This window comes from Nerophis ophidion, linkage group LG06 (genome assembly GCF_033978795.1).
Source record: "Nerophis ophidion isolate RoL-2023_Sa linkage group LG06, RoL_Noph_v1.0, whole genome shotgun sequence".
NCBI lineage: Eukaryota > Metazoa > Chordata > Actinopteri > Syngnathiformes > Syngnathidae > Nerophis > Nerophis ophidion.
Window position 1 is genome coordinate 25612815 of NC_084616.1, and position 25137 is coordinate 25637951.

Here is a 25137-nt window from a genome sequence, read left to right on the forward strand (position 1 = left end):
TTTTAATATGTGAAGTGTGAAGTGAATTATATTTATATAGCGCTTTTTCTCTAGTGACTCAAAGCGCTTTACATAATGAAACCCAATATCTAAGTTACATTTAAACCAGTGTGGGTGGCACTGGGAGCAGGTGGGTAAAGTGTCTTGCCCAAGGACACAACGGCAGTGACTATGATGGTGGAAGCGGGAATCGAACCTGCAACCCTCAAGTTGCTGGCACGGCCACTCTACCAACCGAGCTAAACCGCCCCAATTTAATAATTGTTTATCTAATTTTAACATCAAATAAACCAAATATTTTGTTGACAGCCTATTTTTTTTTTTAGCTTTTTTAATTTGTTATTAACATTTATTTATAATATGCAACATTTACATACAATCAATAAATAATAATCCAAAACAGCGCCAGGGGGGTGTTAATTCAATAAAGTAATTACAATACAATGCAAAATATATGTAACAACATATAATGCTATAGGCTCACACAATTTCCGTAAATTATCCAAATTTGGAACACAGCATCATAGTTTTCACAGCTTTTTGGTTGTTGGAGGTACAAAGCATGTTAAAGTACAGTCCTAATTCTTTTTTAAAGGCACAAAAAACACATTTATGAATATAAAACTTAGCCAATAGAATAATGATGTTGGAAAGTTTTTTTGTTTTTTTCATACAGCGTAAACCCAAATAGCACAAGTTTAAAACAAAGCACAAATGTGTCATGAATATTGTTCAGGATGAAACGACAGATATTTTGTTGACAGCTTTTCTGCATTACAAACATTAGGCGCGCGTGGGTTCTAATACGGATTACCAGAGGAAACGCCCACCCAATGACGTAAAGGGAAAAAAATATTTAGGTTTGCAAATTTTCCACAGAGTGCACCGGACGGGCGGAGTTAGCTGCACAGCAGATTAGCCCAGCTCCGTTCCGCGCTGCTCGGGTACTGAAAGCCAAAGTACAATGAATGACAGCAACAGGAATGAAATGAACGTCTTCTGGGAAGAAAAACAAGTCAGTTTCCTTTTTACTACGCGACGATTATTTACCCAAAGTTGTTTTTTTAAAGTAGTTTGGTTATTTACCGAATGTAGAACGTCACGTATTAGCATAGTGTAGCTACATTACCCACAAGTCATGACTAGCTTACTTCGAGCTGAACTTCCGCATCGAGTGAGATGTCAATTTTCTGGACGCTCTTCTACCTACTAACTAGACTTCTACCTACTAACTAGGCTTCTACCTACTAACTAGACTTCTAGCTACTAACTAGACGTCTACCTACTAACTAGACTTCTAGCTACTAACTAGACTTCTAGCTACTAACTAGACTTCTACCTACTAACTAGACTTCTAGCTACTAATTAGACTTCTACCTACTAACTAGACTTCTAGCTACTAACTAGACTTCTAGCTACTAACTAGACTTCTACCTACTAACTAGACTTCTAGCTACTAATTAGACTTCTAGCTACTAACTAGACCTCTACCTACGAACTAGACTTCTAGCTACGACCTCGACTTCTACCTACTAACTAGACTTCTACCTACAAACTAGACTTTTACCTACTAACTAGACTTCTAGCTACGACCTCGACTTCTACCTACTAACTAGACGTCTACCTACAAACTAGACTTTTACCTACAAACTAGACTTCTAGCTACTAACTAGACTTCTACCTACGAACTAGACTTCTACATACTAACTAGACTTCTGGCTACTGACTAGACTTCTACCTACTAACTAGACATCTACCTACAAACTAGACTTTTACCTACTAACTAGACTTCTAGCTACTGACTAGACTTCTACCTACTAACTAGATTTCTAGCCACGAACTAGACTTCTAGCTACTAACTAGACTTCTACCTACGAACTAGACTTCTACCTACGAACTAGACTTCTACCTACTAACTAGACTTCTACCTACGAACTAGATTTCTAACTACTTACTAGACTTCTACCTACGAACTAGACTTCTACCTACTAACTAGATTTCTAGCCACAAACTAGACTTCTACCTACTAACTAGACTTCTATCTACGAACTAGACTTCTAGCTATGAACTAGACTTCTACCTACTAACTAGACTTCTACCTACTAACTAGACTTTTACCTACTAACTAGACTTCTAGCTACTAACTAGACTTCTACTGACTAGACTCGCTTTGCATGTGAAGGCGCCACTGTACTCTTTATTGTTTCTGCCCTATGAAGAATAAAACGGACATACTTGACTTATTTTGCTTGAAAGTACGCCATTGTAGTCTTACTTGTTTCTTCTGTACAAGGAATGAAAAGGGCATATCATGGGTGCGACTCAGAGCTCCGATATGGCCGCCTCGAAACCAAGTTTGTCTTCAGGTCCTGTCATGTCCAGCTCGCTTAAGGTAATTGTTGGGGGTTTATATATAAACATCACACAAAAATAACAATTCCTAATATAATTACTAGGGCTGCGAATCTTTGGGTGTCCCACGATTCGATTCAATATCGATTCTTGGGGCCGCGATTCGATTAAATATCGATTTTTTTTTTCGACTCAACGCAATTCTCGATTCAAAAACGATATTTTTCTGATTCAAAACGATTCTGTATTCATTCAATACATAGGATTTCAGCTGGATCTACCCCAGTCTGCTGACATGCAAGCAGAGTAGTAGATTTTTTTTGAAAAGCTTTTATAATTGTAAAGGACAATGTTTTATCAACTGATTGCAATAATGTATATTTGTTTTAACTATTAAACGAACCAAAATTATGACTTATTTTATCTTTGTGAAAACATTGGACACAGTGTGTTGTCAAGCTTTGAGATGCGATGCAAGTGTGAGCCACTGTGACACTATTGTTCTTTTTTTTTTTTTTTTTATAAATGTCTAGTGATAATGTCAATGAGGGATTTTTAATCACTGCTATGCTGAAATTATAGCTAATATTGATACTGTTGTTGATAATAATAATTTTTGTTTCACTACTTTTGGTTTGTTCTGTGTCGTGTTTGTGTCTCCTCTCAATTGCTCTGTTTATTGCAGTTCTGAGTGTTGCTGGGTCAGGTTTGGTTTTGGAATTGGATTGCATTGTTATGGTATTGCTGTGTATTGTTTTGTTGGATTGATTAAAAAAAAATCAATTTTTAAAAAAAAAATGAGAATTGATTGTGAATCGCACAACGTGAGAATCGCGATTCGTATTCGAATCGATTTTTCCCCCACACCCCTAATAATTACGTATTTGAGGTGAGGAAGATGCTATGTTTTGCCATGAAACGTGATTGTTTCTTTTTCTAGATGTTGTACGATATATATTTGACCTGTCAAAAGCGTTTGACACGGTCAACCATACGATTTTAGCAGATAGATGGCACAGGATTGGCATGTTTGGGCATGTTGTTAACTGGTTGTCTAATTACCTTTCTGATAGAACACAATCTGTCCAGTGTGCTGGGTCTTCTTCATCTCTCCTCCCTGTGTTTAAAGGGCATACCACAGGGTTCAATATTAAGACCGCTTTTATTCTCTATTTACGTGAACAATCTCTGCGATAGAACATCAGATCCTGCGTTCCATTTCTATGCAGATTGATTGATTGAAACTTTTATTAGTAGATTGCACAGTTCAGTACATATTCCGTACAATTGACCACTAAATGGTAACACCCGAATAAGTTTTTCAACTTAACGGGGTCCACGTTAATCAATTCATAGTAAATTCATGATGTGGTCATCTATTATTAATCCCCCTCTGCAGCGCAAACCCTTGAACTCTTTGCTGTCTGCTTTTGATGTTGTTCAGTCCCAGCTGATCCAACTTAGGCTAGTGCTAAATGCAGACAAATCTAAGGTATGTTATTCTCAAATGGCAAACGGCTGCCATTGAACATCCCTAAAATCTTGACTACTCATGGGGTCGAGTTCGAGTTGGTCACAGAATATAAGTATTTAGGAATTATTATTAATGACAGATTGTTTTTTAAAGTACACATAGAAAAGTGTGTGTTTAAGCTTGAAAATAAATTGGGTTTCTTTTCTAGAAATACGTCTTGTTTTTCCCTAAAAGTTAGGAAACATTTGATCTCATCCACCTTTTATTCCTTTACTTTATTATGGAGACTTGCTTTTTATGAATGCACCCAGCATTTATTTGAAAAATTTTGACACTGTATCTCACTATGCCTTATGTTTTATTATCTTGTCCACCACTGTACTTTGTATGCAAAGGTAAACTGTCCATCTTTAACTGCCCGAAGACTTTCTCAATGGACAATTTATATATAAAAATGTCTTCTTGGACTTGTCCCCACCTATCTGTATTCCTTTGCGTGTAGAGACTCCAGTCATTACAGCCTACGCTCACAGGATGTCCTCCACATGTTGGTTCCTAGAGCCAACACAGAACTTGGAAAAAAAAGCATTCAGTTATGCTGCTCCCTGGTCACAGAATGACATCTAGAAAGATGTGAGGTTACCAGAATTGATCACTTCGGGGAAGTTTAAATACATTTCAAAAGATCGAGAAACCAGTTCTCTTGGGAAATGTACTTGCTCTTAAATTGAATTCTTACTTAATCGTTTTAAATTATTTTTGACCTGTTGTAATATGATTGCTGTTGTTCTGTTGTATTTTCTTGTTGTAATTATCTTTGTGACTTTGTTTGTGCCACCCACCCTCTTTGTCAGGTCACTCTTGAAAAATATTTAAATCTCAATGTGTCTTTACCTGGTTAGATAAAGGAATTGATTGATTGATTGATTGAGATTTGATTAGTGAATGCACTACTGGTTCTTAAAAGGTATAGCATTTAAAAGCTTCAAAATGACAATTTTTTTCAGTTAGTGTTAAGTAGCGCTGTAATTTGATTACATTTAAAAAAAATCAGATTAGTCACACTTTTTAATTTGGAGTCATGATAATCACAGGTTGTTATTTGCTTGCATGATTTAAATTATGTTAAGGTCTTTGTATCTGGACACAAAGGCAATTTTATTGTCAGAATGTCATAGAGGAGCATTTTTTACTTGTTTTTTTTATTGAATGCACCTAATTTATTTGCTTAAACCTTGTTTTGTCTGCAGCAGCACTTTTTACAATAAATTCTGCCGCTTGCACACTGAAAACAATAAAGAGTAGAGGCGCATTTTGATCTATTTAATTTTCAAACCAAAACAATAGATCAGTGCTTCCCAAACTTTTTTAACCAAGTACCACCTGAGTAAAAACTTGGCTCTCCAAGTACCACCACATTGACCAACATTAAAATACAGTAGGATAGTAGACATATGTAGTCATTAAAAACAATGCAGAGGTTTTATATAACAAGTACATTTTATATTTTGGCCACTGTAATATTACACACAGTTTGAATGTTGTAAAAAACACACAAAAAAAACACAAATTTAATCGGCTTCACGGTGGCAGAGGGGTTAGTGCGTCTGCCTCACAATACAAAGTCCTGGGTTCAAATCCAGGCTCGGGATCTTTCTGTGTGGAGTTTGCATGTCCTCCCCGTGAATGCGTGGGTTCCCTCCGGGTACTCCGGCTTCCTCCCACTTCCAAAGACATGCACCTGGGGATAGGTTGATTGGCAACACTAAATTGGCCCTAGTGTGTGAATGTGAGTGTGAATGTTGTCTGTCTACCTGTGTTGGCCCTGCGATGAGGTGGCGACTTGTCCAGGGTGTACCCCGCCTTCCGCCCGATTGTAGCTGAGATAGGCGCCAGCGCCCCCCGCGACCCCAAAAGGGAATAAGCGGTAGAAAATGGATGGATGGATGGCACTAATTTAATCAAGTGATTATTTGGCGTACCACCTTAGAGCTTGTGTAACACAAGTGGTACGTTTACCACAGTTTGAGAATCACTGCAATATTCTTTCATTTATAAAGAATACAAAACAGCCTGCATGTCAGCTTGGTGTTACGGTTGCATGATATTGGACAGGTAATAATTGATATGAGGAATCATGACAACGTACTGATGAATCCGGAAACGTAAAAGAAGCTCCTCTGAGGCGAGATGACCCGTGCTGTGCTGTAGGTGAGTTAAAGGGAGCTAATCAAGCTCTCCTTTTCTCGTGTTGTAAATGTCCCCTCAGGTCTCTGTAATTCACTTGTGTGAAGCTTTCTCATTGTTTCAGAGGAAGACATTGGGCGGCCCATTTGCACCAAACATGCAAAGATGGGGATAAAACCTTAAACACATCCAAACTTATCAGCCACCTGGCAAGCCAACGATTGCTACAGTGTTTTGAAAGCCTACAGTGTGGCCTAGTGGTTAGAGTGTCCGCCCTGAGATCAGTAGGTTGTGAGTTCAAACCCCAGCCGAGTCATACCAAAGACTATTAAAAAAATGGAACCCATTACCTCTCTGCTTGGCACTCAGCATCAGGGGTTGGAATTGGGGGTTAAATCACCATAAATGATTCCCGGGCGCGGCACCTCACTTCCCAGGGGGTGATCAAGGGGATGGGTCAAATGCAGAGGACAAATATCACCACACCTAGTGTGTGTGTGACAATCATTGGTACTTTAACCTTTAGAGATGCAAAAATAAAGCCAGTAAAAATAAACGTGGGCAAAAACTAGTCATTCCATTCTATTATGTCTACATTTATAAACATCCATCCATTTTATACTGCATGTCCCTTTCAGGGTTGCAGGGGGTGCTGGTGCCTATCTCAGCTACATTCAAGCAGTAGGCGGGGTACACCCTGGACAATTCGTCACCTCATCACAGGACCAACACAGATAAATAGACAATATTCACGCTTTTAGTGTTGCCAACAATAAATATGAATAAGTCAACTGGTATTGGCTTGAAAAAAAACATGCATCCCTCGTTTTTAGCTTCAACTTTTAAACTTTTACTGGTTACTTTACACTTATTTGCTCCTTTTATTACACTTTTCATGTTTTTCTTGGTAATAGTGTTTTTAATGTGTCGTAGGCCATTAAAAAATTGCTGGGGCTTAGTTTGCCAGCTAGTGCACCAGTCAGTCTTCACACTCATCTTTGCAATTTGCAATGACCTGATCATTTATCTTACAACTAGTCCTTTTAAGGTAAAGATGCATGTGCGGTCAAAATAAATGGCGTGACTAATCTGCAGATATATGTGATTAATGATGATTAAGATATATGAAAAAGGTTAATGTGACCATTTTTTGTGATTAATCACAACTGAACTCTTTATTTCTGACAGCCCTAGTTTTAAACAACAGAGTGAAGTTGTTGAAGGTTTTAAGATTTGTGTATGTTTGATTGCATTTAGGGTTATCTTGTCACTGTTGTGTTTTTGTCAGTTCCCTATCCCCCTAGAAGTCCTGGAGGAGATCTTCATTAATCTCCCCCCTGGCCAAGTGGTCCAAAGTTGTCGGTTAGTGTGTCGTCAATGGAAGGACATTGCTGACAGCCAGTCTCTATGGAGAGTCCGATGCAGGAGAGAAGGCCTTCACCTCCGTGACGGTTCCAAAGTACCCAAAGACTGGAGGCTATTTTACTTCTTGTGTAGAAAAAGGCGGAATCTTCTCAGAAACCCAAGAGCAGAAAGTAAGGGAAGAGGGTTTTTCTGCAGTGTTTGACAATTTGATCACAGTTTGAACCTCTCTCTTTTTAGATAAAATGAGTGGTTGGCAGATATTGGAGAACAGTGGCAACTGTTGGAAAGTAGAGGATGTCCTTGTTCCGCATCCCAATGAAACAGTCGAGAAAAACTTTGTGACATCTTATGGGTAAGTACTTTGCACTTGTGGTTGTGAAAGTATATCTTTTGTCAATAACATGCTACTTTACAAAACATTTTGTAATGTCTTCAGCATGTGCAGGAAGTCCCAGCTGATTGATTTGGAGACGGAAGGTTATAATGCATCATTTATGGATCACTTCCAGCCAGACATCAAAATATCAGATTGGTGAGAAGAATACACATAAAAGATGCAATCATTAACTGCTGCTGCCGCCTCAAGTGTTTTTGAGTAAAAGAACAAGGATGGCTGTACTTGAGAGCTTAACATTTGCCGAAAATATCGGTTAATGCACGTGCCTCACAATACGAAGGTCCTGAGTTCAATCCCGGTCTTGGAATCTTTCTGGTTTGCATGTTCTCCCAGTGACTGCGTGGGTTCCCTCCGGGTACTCCGGCTTCCTCCCACCTCCAAAGACATGCACCTGGGGATAGGCTGATTGGCAACACTAAATTGGCTATAGTGTGTGAATGTGAACGTAAATGTTGTCTGTCTATCTGTGTTGGTCCTGTGATGAGGTGGCAACTTGTCCAGGGTGTACCCCGCCTTCCACCCGAATGCAGCTGAGATATGCTCCAGCACCCCCCGCAACCCTGAACGGGACAAGCGGTAGAAAATGGATGGATGGATCAGTTTCTTTATTTAATGTCTTACAAAAGACATATGTTTAATTTCAGCTGATTTTTGTGGTTGTCGAGTTTGCAGCTGTACACTCGAACAAAAAACGCAGACGAGTAGAAACAGTACAAGTGTGTTCCAACATCAGCTCTCTTCAGCAGAGACCACCGCTTCAAAGTTCTTAGGCTTCTGAGAAAAAAAATCCTGGTAGCAGGATTAACTTTTTTAAGATCTGGAATACTTTTTTCAACCTTGATTATTTTAGTAGAAATGCAGTGGGTGCAGGTTAGATCCCAGGGTATTAAAGCTTCCTGAAAAGTTAATTTGGTGGAAAAGTGGGTTATTGATTGTTCATTTCTAGTTCCTAAATTGGTAAATTTACACAATCCACATTTAATAACTTCAATATTATGGCTGTTTGGGTTTCAAATTAAAGTGCCTTTCATTTGGTACCACATAGCTTAAATAAGCATCCTACACATTCTTGTGTTGTTAGGTATGCGCCACGCTGGGACTGTGGCTGTGTATTCAAGATTCACGTGGAGCTACTGAATAAAAAAAAGAAGACAATTCAGACTTTTTCCCCTGAGGAGATTTATTTTGAGCAATGGAGCGATCCTAAATGGAATCAGGTATGAGCAAAAAGAGTCCCACTCAATGACAGTTTGATCATTTACAAATGATTTGATATTTTTTCCAGATAACACACGTCTTTCAAGACTATGGTCCAGGAGTTCGGTACATCCGCTTTATCCATGGAGGAAAGGACACGCAGTTTTGGGCTGGCTGGTATGGAATTCGCCTTACAGACAGTTGCGTTGAGATATGCCCTGCAGTGGACACGTAGCTAAACGGGAGTCCACTATGTCCTGGTTCCTGCCTTTGCCTAACGAAGTATTGCACTATTTCCATCACACATCACAAAATCAAAAATCTATTATCATTGTCTTCTTGGAACGATCATGTTTGGAAACATTACATCCATTTGACAACATACATTACCAGGAAATCAGCCGTTATTTTGTCTGTCATCAAGTGACCTCATCAGTCATTTAAAGGGGCCATTTTTGTCTACATTTGAAACATTTTTTTGGGGTCGACATAACACTTAATAGTGGTTGTTTGGTCAACATTTTATGCTGTTTTGTTGGCAGTCTATAATATATATACACGTTTGTCTATGTATATATCTATAGAGATATATCAAATTATACAGGGTGATTCAAAAAGGCCGAGTATTTATTTCATGCTGTACAAGTGCTCAATATGGCGGCCGCCACCAGCAGCACGGACAACATCAATACGATTTGAGAATTCCTCCCAAACGCGCCCCAGGATGTTGCGAACCACTGTGTTGAGTGCTACTGTTATTTGCCATTTTGAGGGTAAATAAACACGTTGTCTTCCTACAATTGAACTGCGCCGAAAGGATTACGTGACCACAACAGTGAAATTTTACCCCATTAAAACTTGAATAATTCCTGTGTCAAATGACCCTTGATTCAGTCTATTACAATAATTAAGAACTAAATAAATATGTGATGATTTTGGCATATTCTTTTGGAATCATCCTGTATAGATAGTACTTTATTGATTTCTTCAGGAGAGTTTCCTCAAGAAAATTTAATAAAAAACTAAATAATGGGGGTATAAATGGAAACAAAACATAAAAATCTTACAATAAGAATAAATAAAAAAAGCAACAATGGGAATAAAAAAATAACAGTAAAATAAGAATATAACAAGAGAAACTAGGCAATAGTGATGTTATGAAAAAGTATTGCACTGTTATTGTTTTGCATCCCCTGTCATCCTAGTACCCCCGTATGTGTGTGTATATATGTATGTGTATATATATATATATACATATATATATATATATATATATATATACACATACACATATTTATATATGTATAAGGTGGCGACTTGTCCAGGGTGTACTCCGACTTCCGCCCGATTGTAGCTGAGATAGGCACCAGCGCCCCCCATGACGCCAAAGGGAATAAGCGGTAGGAAATGGATGGATATATCAATCAATCAATCAATCTTTATTTATATAGCCCTAAATCACCAGTGTCTCAAAGGGCTGCACAAACCACAACAACATCCTCGGTAGAGCCCACATAAGGGCAAGGAAAACTCCCCCCAGTGGGACGTCTGTGACAGTGACAATGATGACTTGGAGTAAACCTTGGAGAGGACCGCCCAGAGGACGGAAAGCAATGGATGTCGAGCGGGTCTAACATGATGTTGTGAAAGTTCAGGATCCAACACAACCGTGAAAGTCCAATCCAAAGTGGATCCAACACAGTAGCAAGAGTCCCGTCCATAGTGGAGCCAACAGGAAACCCATCCCAAGCGGAGGCGGATCAGCAGCGCAGAGATGTCCCCAGCCGAAACACAGGCGAGCGGTCCATCCATATATATGTATGTACATGTGTATATATATATGTATATGTATGTATGTATATATATATATATATATCTATCCATCCATCATCTTCCGCTTATCCGAGGTCGGGTCGCGGGGGCAGCAGCCTAAGCAGGGAAGCCCAGACTTCCCTATCTCCAGCCACTTCGTCTAGCTCTTCCCGGGGGATCCCGAGGCGTTCCCAGGCCAGCCGGGAGACATAGTCTTCCCAACGTCTCCTGGGTCTTCCCCGTGGCCTCCTACCAGCTGGACGTGCCCTAAACACATCCCTAGGGAGGCGTTCGGGTGGCATCCTGACCAGATGCCCGAACCACCTCATCTGGCTCCTTTCGATGTGGAGGAGCAGCGGCTTTACTTTGAGTTCCTCCCGGATGGCAGAGCTTCTCACCCTATCTCTAAGGGAGAGCCCCGCCACATATACATATATATATATGTATGTATGTATGTATGTATGTATATATGTATGTATGTGTATATATATATGTATGTGTGTGTGTGTGTGTATATATATATATATATATATATATATATATATATATATATATATATATATATATATATATATATATGTCTTGATTGGATTATCCGGAGAATAGTGCTCGATACCGTGGTAGAGCGCAATATGTAGGTGTGGGGGAAAAAAAATCATCAGGAGATGATTGAGGGAACCCCTCATGAAACAGTTCTGTAGAGATGAAGTAGTCTTGTGATTTTTTTTTTCCCACACCTACATATATGTGTATATATAATATGTATGTATGTATATATATATGTGTGTATATATATATAATAATGTGTGTATATATATATATATATATATATGTATGTATATATATATATATGTATGTATATATGTATAGATGTGTATATATGTGTGTGTATATATATATGTGTGTATATATATGTTTATATATATGTGTGTATATATGTGTATATGTATGTATATATATTTATGTATATGTATGCATATATACAGTACGTATATGTATGTATGTATATATATATATATATATATATATATATATATATATATATCCAAAATGGATACATGAATGATACAGCAGAGGATTGGGAGAATGTCATGTGGTCAGATGAAACCAAAATAGAACTTTTTGGTATAAACTCAACTCGCCGTGTTCGGAGGAAGTAGAATACTGAGTTGCATTTCAAGAACACAATACCTACTGTGAAGCATGGGGGTGGAAACATCATGCTTTGGGGCTGTTTTTCTGGAAAGGGGACAGGACGATTGATCCGTGTTAAGGAAAGAATGAAAAGGGCCAAATAGTTAATTTCCACCATAATTTACAGATTCTTTAAAATTCCTACAATGTAAATTCCTGGATTTTTTTTCCACATTCTCTCACAGTTGAAGTGTACCTATGATGAAAATTACAGACCTCTGTCATCATTTTAAGTGGGAGAACTTGCACAATCAGTGGCTGACTAAATACTTTTTTGCCCCACTGTATATATAAAAATCAATTTTGAGAAAAGAATGTACTACATGCAATTGCATGTATACTATACTTTATCTGATCATGTAACAAAATATTCCAAACTTTTTTTTGGGTTATCAGAAATACCGGTACATATTTAAATATCTGTTTTTCACCTTGACTTGTGATATCCAAGCAAGCAATATATAATCAAATGCATATGCAAATGTGTTTATAAAGAATCAATAACCACAAGGTATATACACAATACATATGTACATGTATGTACATATGTTTTGACTGTCACAAGCAGCCATAACTGTGATGTAGACTGAGTTATGGTTATGTACGTGTCTAGTATATATGATATGTTGCACAAAATATCAAAGTCCTTGCATTACACATTTATAGTAAATTTTGCAACCTCCAATTATGGTACTTTTACCACTTTCCTTGTGTCAAATTGTGTTACTTACACTGATTGTTTCAACATGGTGTGCTTCATTTTGCTCTCTCAGAAAGAAGATTTCAATGTGTTACAGAGCTTTAGTTTAGGCTTAGCACTATACTACAGTAATGTAATTGAAAACAATAAAACAGCATTAACTGTGTGGAACGATGCAAATACTTAACTTCAATACATTTTTAGAGACCTTTGAAGTCATTAAAGGGTATGTAATCACTCTTTTGTTACAGTGAGATGTTGGCTTGATTGTATTTGGCCATTGTGGCTTTAAATGAGTTCTGTGTTTACCCACTGAAGGGAAACCTATAGAATGTGCAATGGTTATTTTGCTACCAGCAATTACGTACTTTGTACTTAATTAAAAATGTTATCACGCAAAGTCATAAATTACCAACTCTTTCCCAAATCAGTTTTTTTCAGGTTTGCAAGGGTTTATCATTCTACTCTACAGTATATGGTAATGAATGTATTATAGGAATGTGCTGCAGTAAACATTGAACTTTTAAGGAAGAAAACACATTGCATTTGAGGTCTAGTCATAATACTGGTTTATTGTGATGTTTTATCACAAGGAAAATACAGTACAGCTTGATGTCAAATTGAACAAAAAGAAATCAGAATCAATTCTTTATTTTCTCTCAGCATCATCTGAACTTTCAACATTCTGCTTCAGAATTGCACACTTAGTCAATAAGTTATGAGTAATTTCTCACTATATGTACAGATTAATCAAGCCCACATCTAGGAATGAATATAGAGACAACACTTTCTGGCATTTAAGAAATGTTCACAGGATATGAAATTTTTGAGCGTCACACTGCGTCGCTATCTGATGTAACGATGCCGTGTGGGCCAGCGGGTACTTAAATCTTTAAAAAGTGTTACACTGGCCTCAGTATGCACTGAAATACTGCACCTACAAGTGAAATATTGTAATTTGTGTTAAAACAATTCAAGACATATATACCTTTAATAAGATCTAATAACTTTGTGAGGAGTGTTCACACTACAAGTTAATATTAACTGTCAAAAAGTCCGCAAGGACTGTTAAGTCTGGCAAATTGACTTCAGTTCACTCCTTAGGCTGATATAGGTTGTGTGTGCTTTAATGTATATATATTAATAGATTCAGATAAATCCTCAACTCATTGTCTAACCATTAGAATTCCATTCAATGAAGGAGCCATACTGCAGACGAAAGGTCTTGGAGCTAAACTGTGGTATGCATCAAAAAGTCGCATCATGCAAAGCCAAATCTTAAGTATGAACTCATCACAAAACAGCATCAATTGTTAAACATCTTCAAAACTCTAAATATGTATTTAGGCTAATTCAGGCAGACGGCAAATATTTCATGATATTTTGACTTGTGAGTGAATTGTGGTTGTGAAGCAAACTTTAAGAGTACTGCTAACCTAGCAAGTGGTGCTGAGAAGGCTGAGACCAAACTTAGAGCAGAACACATTTACGCCTTTTCTTAGGTTCAGGGGGCTCCAGGGCAGCCAGTATTGCCTCATCAAACACATTCTTTAATCCTTTCTGTGGAAACAAAGCATTCACATTCAAAATAAAGCTATGACACAAAGACAATGCAACATCTGCTGGCCTTCTTTCTAACAGCAAAAAGGAAGAGGAGTGGAGAGACGACGAGGAAATCCAGATTTTCCTTTATTCAAATAACATAATACAAGACTTCCCCGATTAATCCCCCCTTATCAAGTTTTCAAAGAAAAGGCCAGGGATTGCAAAACAAAATTGACGTAGAAAAAGAACTTGTTCTCACTGTCTGATTGACAAACTGTAGGGTAAATGCTTCATAGGGAACTACTGAGATATTAACAGAAAAACATTGGTAAACAAAAACAACATCATGCCCTGTGGCAGACATGCGAATGCGAGCAGGACAGTAGAACTTAAGTTTGGCACTCATGTCGTATCAGGCAGCCTGTGTGATCATTGTGATTAGGCCGAGTTGAAACCAAAGTGCACATGAACAGGAGTACGAAATGTCCATGAATATTTCCTTTCGTAACTTTAAAGAGTACTGTAGTTAGCTTGTTAACAGACATTTCTTTACAATGAGTAAGCAGCAGACAATTGAGAGGCAAAGCAAGAGTCAAGAGACATCAGAATAGACAGCACTTTCTCTTTCTTTGAGTTTCAGGGGGCTCTAAAGCGGCTAGGATAGCCTCATCAAATACGTTCTTCAGTCCCCGCTAAAGAAAGAAGGAAAACAAGGAGGAAAGACAGGCAAACACGATTAAATTTGAGTTATGAAGGCAGTTGTTAGCAAAAGCTTTTGCACCCTTGTTAGGAAATGGCATGCTTTGCCTAAGAGCGTTCTAAGCGTTGTTAAGTCTTACCTGCGTGAGGGCGGAGCACTCCACGTATTTGACTGCCTTAAGGTCCCGGGCCAGCTTCTCTGCTGTCTCCGGGGTGATTGGCTTCTGTTTGTTCTTGGCTAGCTTCTCCACAGTGGAGGGGTCGTCACGCAGGTCGATCTGAGTGCCTACCAAAAGGAACGGGGTCTTGGGACAGTGGTGAGTGATTTCAGGAACCCACTACAGGAGGACAAATAGCTGGATTAACTTTCATGTAACAGACACAATTGTTTGGTAGGTGTGCAATCCACTTACCTTTTCTTTGACATTTTCAAATGATGATGGCGAAACAACTGAGAAGCAGACTAAGAAGACATCCGTCTGTGGATAGCTTAGTGGTCGTAACCGGTCATAATCTTCCTGACCTGTGAGGAGACAAACGGTGCAGTAAACCCATTTACATTGAATGCTAGATTGAAATATGGGAGGGAAGAAAACGTACCTGCTGTATCAAATAAGCCAAGGGTGTATGGTTCTCCACCAATCATAACAGTTACTGCATAGTTGTCAAACACCTGAGAGAAAAAAAACACATGGCAGAGTGTGTTTCTCCTTTTACGTCATCGCACGCTGCAATACTTACAGTTGGTACATATTCAGATGGGAATTTGTTGGTGGTGTATGAAATCAGTAGACAGGTTTTTCCCACTGCTCCATCTCCCACCACAACACATTTGATGGTCTGCATCTTGCTTCCGTGTGATAGGGCTGGTAGCAGTGCTAAAAAATGAAAAACGGTAGATTTGTTTACAAAATAATTATGTAACATAAACAAAAGGCTATAGCCAACATTATAAATATGTGAAATCCTCCTCACCATACAATGGGCCTGTGCTACAATGTGGGATTTTTGCTTTTCCAGGATATGTTTTAGGATTAATTCCAGACATGCGCTGCTACAAATCTGGATAACATCTGAGCGAGATTCATCGCAAAGATAACCCATGCACCGGCTCTGACCTGATCAGGAGCAGGTTCAGAAATAAAAGGAAAGGATTAACCACAATCTGGCAAATCCTTTTGATTAGGGTTGTGTGATATAGAATTGATACACAATATAAATTCGGCCAACGATAAAGATTTTATTACTATCATTGTATCTTGATAATGCATGTTGATGGCACATTCCAGTGATGTCTCGCAAATCTGACATCGACAAGCGAATGAAGGCGTCCTCTACGCCAGTGGTTCTTAACCTTTTTTCAGTGATGTACCCCCTGTGAACATTTTTTTAATTCAAGTACCCCCTAATCAGAGCAAAGCATTTTTGGTTGAAAAAAAGAGATAAAGAAGTAAAATACAGCACTATGTCATCAGTTTCTGATTTATTACATTTTATAACAGTGCAAAATATTGCTCATTTGTAGTGGTCTTTCTTGAACTACTTGGAAAAAAGATATAAAAATAACTAAAAACTTGTTAAAAAAAAATAAACAAGTGATTCAATTATAAATAAAGATTTCTACACATAGAAGTAATCATCAACTTAAAGTGCCCTCTTTGGGGATTGTAATACAGATCCATCTGGATTCACCAACTTAATTCTAAACATTTCTGCACAAAAAAAGAAATCTTTAACATCAATATTTATGGAACATGTCCACAAAAAATCTAGCTGTCAAAACTGAATATTGCATTGTTGCAATTCTTTTCACAGTTTATGAACTTACATTCATATTTTGTTGAAGTATTATTCAATAAATGTATTTATAAAGGATTTTTGAATTGTTGCTATTTTTAGAATATTTTTTTAAAATCTCACGTACCCCTTGGCATACCTTCAAGTACCCCTATTGGAGAACCACTGCTCTACGCAATGTAGAATTCTCGCCAGCGGCCAACCTCCACTTCCGCCGCAGTGCAAACCCATTTCTACATCAGTAATTTTCGCCTCCAAGGCGGCAAATAAACCTTGTTTTTACAAGTATTATCCCTGGAGGACAAGGAAGAGCAAAACATGCAACACTACATACACCCTGTAGGAAGAAATGCTTACGGAAAGTTAGAACTCTTGAATGTAAACAAAGATGGGCAAATCGATGCAATGTATGCAGCTTTTACACACATTAGTGAATGCAAAGCATACTTGATCAACAGCCATACAGGTCACACTGAGGGTGGCCGTATAAAGAACTTTAACACCGTTACAAATATGCGCCACACTGTGAACCCACACCAAACAACAATGGCAAACACATTTCGGGAGAACATCCGCACTGCAAGAACAAACAACAGAACAAATACCCAGAACCCCTTGCAGCACTAACTCCTCCGGGCCTCTACAATATACACCTCTGCTACCACCAAACCCAGCCCACCCATCCCCCTCGTTATTCCCCTGGGAGGTGTGGGGAGTAGTGGGCAGCAGCGGGGATGTGCCCGAGAATAATTTTTGTTGATTTAACCCTCAATTCCAACCCTTGTTGCTGAGTGTCAAGCAGGGAGGTAATGGGTCCCATTTTTTTTATAGTCTTGTATGACTCACAACCTACCGATCTCAGGGCGGACACTCTAACCACTAGGCCACTAAGTAGGTTGTAGATTGTTGTTGAAGAAATATGTTAACAATGATGAACGATAGAAAAGCACTTTGTGTCCATACAAATTACTTTTTAACATTTTTAAGTGTTTTATTTTATTCTACACATTCATGATATTTTCAGTTTCTTCCTATGAATAAAAGTGAAATTCATCTTCTTCCATTTGTCACTTAATTATTGCAGTCGACTCCTATTTTTTGTTTTAGTTTTTTTTTTGCCCGATGTACAATAAAGTCCATGTCATTTAAATGTGTTTCATTGTAATAATGTGACACACTTAACGTTTCACACTAGTATGACACAACTGGCTGCTTTAAATATTATAAGTAATTTTCATTTGCCAAGAAAATCGGAACAAACAATTTCAAAACAGCAACCTGCTTGCAACTGAAAGAATAAAACAAATGGCCAACTACACCATTAAAATAAAGTAACAATGTATTGTCATTGTGTCTATTACCTGACGGCTTCTATGTTAGCTACCTCTCTTTGTTAATAATGTATATTTGCTGCTGGATCTACTCTCTATTTAATGCTGCTCTTATTTGTATTGTTTGCTGCAGCTGTAACATATACTGTAATATAGTACATGGTAATTGTGCTGTGTTATGTATTGCATATGGTATACATCCATCCATCCATCATCTTCCGCTTATCCGAGGTCGGGTCGCGGGGGCAGCAGCCTAAGCAGGGAAGCCCAGACTTCTCTATCTCCAGCCACTTCGTCTAGCTCTTCCCGGGGGATCCCGAGGCGTTCCCAGGCCAGCCGGGAGACATAGTCTTCCCAACGTGTCCTGGGTCTTCCCCGTGACCTCCTACCAGCTGGACGTGCCCTAAACACATCCCTAGGGAGGCGTTCGGGTGGCATCCTGACCAGATGCCCGAACCACTTCACCTGGCTCCTCTCGATGTGGAGGAGCAGCGGCTTTACGTTGAGCTCCTCCCGGATGGCAGAGCTTCTCACCCTATCTCTAAGGGAGAACCCCGCCACCCGGCGGAGGAAACTCATTTCGGCCGCTTGTACCCGTGATCTTATCCTTTCGGTCATGGCCCAAAGCTCATGACCATAGGTGAGGATGGGAACGTAGATCGACCGGTAAATTGAGAGCTTTGCCTTCCGGCTCAGCTCCTTCTTCACCACAACGGATCGATACAACGTCCGCATTACTGAAGACACCGCACCGATCCGCCTGTCGATCTCACGATCCACTCTTCCCCCACTCGTGAACAAGACTCCTAGGTACTTGAACTCCTCCACTTGGGGCAGGGTCTCCTCCCCAACCCGGAGATGGCACTCCACCCTTTTCCGGGCGAGAACCATGGCCTTGGAGGTGCTGATTCTCATTCCGGTCTCTTCACACTCGGCTGCGAACCGATCCAGTGAGAGCTGAAGATCCCGGTATACAAACATAATATATTACATATATGTTATATTTTCTATTGCTACCTTGTAGGGCTGGGCTATGAAAAAGTAAATCTCGATATATTTTTACTTAAAGTCGATATATACAGTATCTCGATATATTTTTTGGTGAAAGTACACATACAAAGATATTCATTTTTGAGCGAGATTCAGTGAAATTGAAGTGAATGACAACTGTACTGTAAACAATCAGTGACACTTGTATTAACAGCTCAGTAAAGAAACTGTTTAAGTAGTACAGTATTACATAACAAATAAAATGGGAAAATATTTATTTGTAAAATAAATAACATAGCTGTGCAAATAATACAAAATGTATCAAACTCAGCTACAAAAATACATTTTCAGGCAGGCACTTAGTGATTTCCCTTCTTGGTTCGATGACCCGCCCTATCTTGCCTCTGATTGGCCTCTCCCCAACCAATCTTGACTCATTACAGTAAAGAAAGGAGAGGGGTTTAGTAGCTCATGTAGGGGGAGCGGGGTTTTGATTGATTAATTGAAACTTTTATTAGTAGATTGCACAGTGCAGTACATATTCTGTATAATTGACCACTAAATAGTAAAACTTGAAAACGTTTTTCAACTTGTTTAAGTCTGGGTATTAACGTGGACTCCACGTTAATACAGTAATCATACAAGTTAATCATCAGAGTATAGACATTGAATTATTTACAATCAAGAGAGAACAAGGAACACAACAAATAAGCGGTGTTTGGTAATTTTACCGTGAAATACATTTTATTGATATTACGATATTTTTTTTAATTCATATCTTGTTTAAAAATATATCGATACATCTTACAAACTCGATATATCGCCCAGCCCTACTACTATGGTACATTTTTAGTCTACTTAATACCTGCATTATTATTTCCATCCTTTGAAACTGAGCTACTGTGTGGTGTACTTGTGTCCTGGGCATGATGTTGAAGTGCATCCGGCAGTGGAGGCTCCTCTATGGGGTCTTGGGGCACTAGGAGGTTAACCCCTTTACTACTGTTACCCCAGGTGGCCCTTGGCAAAGGCCTAGTACCTGACTGCCCCCTAGCCAGGGATATGGTGAAGACCTCAAAGGTGGAGCAGGGGGAAGACAGTAGATGTAAGGAATACCACAACGGCTGCAATGGCGGAGAAGGCTGCAGCAGAAAAGGGTCCCCAGTCGTCTTGGACACCATGCCACTGGACCCTGACCCAATTCTGTCAAGGATTGTGTGGTGACTGTCTGTGCACAAAGTCACGCACAGGCATCCCCCATAAAAGGGATACACTCCTACCAGGAGGATCGTCATACTCATTCGAGTGACCACTGATGATGACTGTATGGAACAATTTCCTTTGTGGCTCAAAAAAGTTTGTCTAAGTCATTCAAGTATTTTCGCAACAATGCGGTAAATGTACGTATCATTGCATAATTGTCAGTACTTTGTTCAGGTTTGTGATTGGTTATCTCCTGCTGACCCCATTGTATATATCGCGCGTTCATCACAAGATTAGACAATCCTAACATGACATAGCTTGTTATTCAGCGTCATAGTACCGCTTCAGTGTTAGGCTAGGTTAAGCCCGATAACTAATTGATTTTGGAAAATTTAACATTGGTTCGTAGTCAAGGCCCCTATTGTTTTGTTTATTATTAACTGGCTGTGTCCATCCATCCATTTTCTACGCATGTCCCTCTCAGGGGGGTGTGCTGGTGCCTATCAAAGCTGCACATGGGCGGAAGGCAGGGTACACCCTGGACAAGTCGCCACCTTATCACAGGGCCATAAATATATACTATCAACATAATACAGTCATCACACAAGTTAATCAGAGTATATACTTTGAATTATTCACAATCAAGAGAGAACAAAGGAAAACAAAGAACACAACAAATAAGCAGCATTTAGGCATTTTAAAATGAAATAAATTAAATAGATATATTTTCTTAATTTTTATCTTGTTTGAAAAAATATTGATATATCTCACAAACTCTATAAATCGATCAGCCCTACTACAATGGTACATTTTTAGTCTACTTAATACCTTTGTTATCCTTTCCATCCTCACCCTTTCCAACCTTTGAAACTGAGCTACTGTGTGGAACAATTTCCCTTGTGGCTCAATTAAGTTAGTCTAAGTCTAAGACATTCATCAAGTATTTTTGCAATAATGCGGTAAATGTACGTATCATCCCAGAATTGTCAGTAATTTGTTCAGGTTTGTGGTTGGTTATCTCCTGCTGACCCATTGTATAAGGCGCGCTCATCACAAGATTAGACAAATCCTAACTTAACACATCAGCTAGTTATTGTTGTAAGCACAATACCAATGGCGCACAATTTGCAAATTTAATGTCAAATCAAATGTTTATTGGATTCATCACTATACAGCAGGGGTAAGGAACCTTTGGCTCGCGAGCCAGATGTGGCTCTTTTGATGACTGCATCTGGCTCTCGGATAAATCTGAGCTGACATTGCTTAACATGACAGGTAATGAATGATTCCACTTGTAATCACAGTGTTAAAAATAACGTTCAAAATATAAAACATTCTCATGCATTTTTATTCCATCCACCCGTTTTCTACCGCACCTGTTCAAAAAGTTGCGTAATGGTAAGAAGTTATTTATTTATTATTGGTTAGTGTGGGGCTTGCCCCTCTGGGGGTTCTTCAGACCACCAAGTACCGACATGAGAGCCTGTTTCAGGGTTACAATATTGTTTTATTTTTCAATAAGTCTCTCAGTTGGTGTCCAGCAATAGTATTTTTGTCTTTAGTTCTCGCTCGCGGTCTGGCTCCAGCCCCAACCCCGTCTCTCCTACTGGCTGCTGCTTATAACAGAGCGACAGGTGATTAGATATCAAGGCCCAGGTGGACCATCTACGCACCTGTCGCTGATTTCGAGGCCTATCCTGGCACACCCCAGTTCGCTGCAGGCCCGCAGGCCACGCCCCCTCCACAGTTAGCTTCAGAATAACAATGTTATTACAAAGAATAAGAGACCTCTTATACCCTACAAATGTTGGAGTTACCTAAAAATGCACACGTTTAGTTGTGTTCAGTGTTAAGAAAAATATTATATGGCTCTTACGGAAATACTTTTTGAAATATTTGGCTTTTTGGCTCTCTCAGCCAAAAAGGTTCACGACCCCTGCTATACAGTGTACATCCACGACTAAACTACTGACTAAACTACTACCAAGTGTGGATTCAGGCCGGGTGGCCTATTTCAAGTTCCAGGTAACCCTACATTATTATATTGAGGTGGCAACTTGTCCAGGGTGTACACCGCCTTCCGCCTGATTGTAGCTGAGATAGGCACCGGCGCCCCCCGTAACCCCAAAGGGAATAAGCGGTAAGAAATGGATGGATGGAAATAGTAAACCAAGTTGTGGTAGTAGTTTAGTCAGTAGTTCTGTCATGGATGTACACTGTATGGTGATGAATCCAATAAACATTTGATTTGATTTGGAATTTTGCAAATTGCGCGCCATCGGTCTTGTGCTTACAACATTATTCAGCGTCATAATACCGCTTCAGTGTTAGGCTAAGTTAAGCCTGATAACTAGTTGATCTTGGAAATATTAACATTGGTTCGTAGTCAAGGCACCTGTTGTTTTGTTTATTATTAACCGGCTGTATCCATCCATCCATCTACTACCGCATATCCCTCTCGGCGTCGCGGGCGGTTTGCTGGAGCCTATCCCAGCTGCACACGGGCGGAAGGCGATATACCCCCAGGACAAGTCGCCACCTCATCGCACAGCCAACACAACTAGACAACATTCACACTCTGCTTTGAATCCAACTGCCTTGCAGAGAGAGGCATAGTAGAACATGCACTACTAGCCTTCGACAGTGCGTCACACCCGTAACATCTAGAAAATTGCTGATGTCTGCTGATCAAGAGAAGCCACAATTACGTTAATAATGACCTCAACCACATTTGACTGCAAGAAAAGTACACAAATAGTAAGGCAACGCTATCCAAGCGGTTTGCTTTGCTAGCTTAGCAAGATGCCGGCCACAGCAGAACGCTAACTAGCATTGACTTGACGTTTCGGTGGCTGTATTATGACTAATAAGAACAAAATCATGTTGAGTTTTTGTTTGGTTGTCACCACAAATAGAACAATGGATAAATATTGTTAAAATGTTGGTATAACATACCTATGTTCCTCGGAACGTCTACTAGCTTAGGCTGGCTTTGATGCAAGCGGGCGTTGGCACAGTAACTTCAACTTGTGCCCACTAGTACTTCCTGTTAAACTAAGAAATACAATCACCGGATATCAAGAGTAAAGTAGAAAATGCATATAAAACAAAACAGAAAAACATACTCAAACCACATAATTATGTGTTAGTAAATTTTGAATGTTTTATTTTTTTTGTGATTTACTTTAACGTCGTGATTTAATGAACGAACTCGTTGTCTTTTTTTTGCTGCCATTTACTTTGAAGAAACGGTTGATGTACTTCCGGTTATCTACGCGATTACGGATGGCGGAAGTAATACGTCACCTCCTGAGATTCAGAACTTGGCATTCTCAACTGAGTATTGTGAGCCTCGAATTACATTTTTAAATGATTAATGGAATATACACTTCGAAGGATTTTTAAAAACTTTAAATTTAACATGGAGGTTAATGGCTGTTATATCTGTGGATAGAGGATGTCAATTGACTGTGGAAGGTGAGAGTGTACATGTGTTTTGGAGGAGATCAGAGACTGGCTGAGAAACAAGGGTGTGAAGATGTCCCCATTCCCTCTAGAAGAGATCAAATTTGGTAACATAGAAATGTTTGTCAACATTATTATGCTACAGGCAAAACAATGTCGATTTATGAAAGTAAGGCATATATTTTTGGGGGGGCAGCATGGTGGAAGAGGGGTTAGTGTTTCTGCCTCACAATACAAAGGTCCTGACTAGTCCTGGGTTCAATCCCGGGCTGTGGATCTTTCTGTGTGGAGTTTGCATGTTCTTTCCGTGAATGCGTGGGTTCCGTCTGGGTACTCCGGCTTCCTCCCACCTCCAAAGACATGCACCTGGGGATAGGTTGATTGGCAACACTAAGTTGGCCCTAGTGTGTGAATGTCAATCAATCAATCAATCAATGTTTATTTATATAGCCCTAAATCACAAGTGCCTCAAAGGGCTGCACAAACCACAACGACATCCTCGGTAGGGCCCACATAAGGGCAAGGAAAAATTGACCCCAGTGGGACGTCGACCATGATGACTTTGAGAAACCTTAGAGTTTCAAGGCGCTGCAGTGCAAAGTTACAGTTAATGTCCCACTGATAGTCACACACACACTAAGTGTGGAGATATTCTACCTCAGTAGAAGCATTTAAGTCTCACCTTAAAACTCATTTGTATACTCTAGCCTTTAAATAGACTCCCTTTTTAGACCAGTTGATCTGCCGTTTCTTTTCTTTTTCTCCTACGTCCCACTCTCCCTTGTGGAGGGGGTCCGGTCCGATCCGGTGGCCATGTACTGCTTGCCTGTGTATCGGCTGGGGACATCCCTGCGCTGCTGATCCGCCTCCACTTGGGATGTTTTCCTGCTGGCTCCGCTGTGAACGGGACTCTCGCTGCTGTGTTGGATCCGCTTTGGACTGGACTCTCGCGACTGTGTTGGATCCATTATGGATTGAACTTTCACAGTATCATGTTAGACCCGCTCGACATCCATTGCTTTCGTCCTCTCCAAGGTTCTCATAGTCATCATTGTCACCGACGTCCCACTGGGTGTGAGTTTTCCTTGCCCTTATGTGGGCCTACCAAGGATGTCGTAGTGGTTTGTGTTGTGGTTTGTGCAGCCCTTTGAGACACTAGTGATTTAGGGCTATATAAGTAAACATTGATTGATTGATTGATATTACTCCCTGCATTTGACCCATGCCCTTGTATTTATTTTATTTGTTTTTATTGTTGTGTTATGTTTTCTTCTGTAATGTGGATCCCCGTGGGTCTGAAATAAATCACTATAATGAATTTTTTAAATTACAATCATCATTACCTATACAACAATAATACAGGGGTGTCCAAACTTTTTCCACTGAGGGCAGCGTATATAAAAATTAAAGCATGTGGGGGCTGTTTTGA

The 25137-nt window shown here is 39.5% G+C and overlaps 2 protein-coding genes across 4 annotated transcripts; one reads left to right on the top strand and one right to left on the bottom strand.

The window, feature by feature from the left end:
• Positions 1-870: 870 nt before the first annotated feature.
• LOC133554424 (F-box only protein 6-like) lies at positions 871-9851 on the top strand. Of its 2 annotated transcripts, XM_061903179.1 has the most exons (7): positions 876-1015; positions 2294-2392; positions 7302-7548; positions 7616-7730; positions 7815-7910; positions 8857-8992; positions 9061-9851. In XM_061903179.1, exons 2-7 carry the CDS (start codon positions 2312-2314, stop codon positions 9205-9207), a joined length of 822 nt encoding a protein of 273 aa, XP_061759163.1. In that variant the 5' UTR covers positions 876-1015; positions 2294-2311; the 3' UTR covers positions 9208-9851. The 2 variants fall into 2 exon arrangements, with proteins under 2 accessions (XP_061759164.1, XP_061759163.1); XM_061903180.1 differs by lacking the exon at positions 2294-2392 and having other exon boundaries at positions 871-1015.
• A 3372-nt stretch (positions 9852-13223) lies between these two features.
• LOC133554427 (cell division control protein 42 homolog) lies at positions 13224-23330 on the bottom strand. Of its 2 annotated transcripts, none has more exons than XM_061903184.1 (6): positions 23199-23330; positions 15664-15800; positions 15523-15595; positions 15336-15445; positions 15063-15260; positions 13224-14238 (listed from the first exon to the last, which is right to left on the bottom strand). In XM_061903184.1, the coding sequence occupies exons 2-6, from the start codon at positions 15766-15768 to the stop codon at positions 14149-14151; spliced, it is 576 nt and encodes a 191-aa protein (XP_061759168.1). In that variant the 5' UTR covers positions 15769-15800; positions 23199-23330; the 3' UTR covers positions 13224-14148. The 2 variants fall into 2 exon arrangements, with proteins under 2 accessions (XP_061759168.1, XP_061759169.1); XM_061903185.1 differs by lacking the exon at positions 13224-14238 and adding an exon at positions 14351-14915.
• Between the last annotated feature and the right edge of the window lie 1807 nt (positions 23331-25137).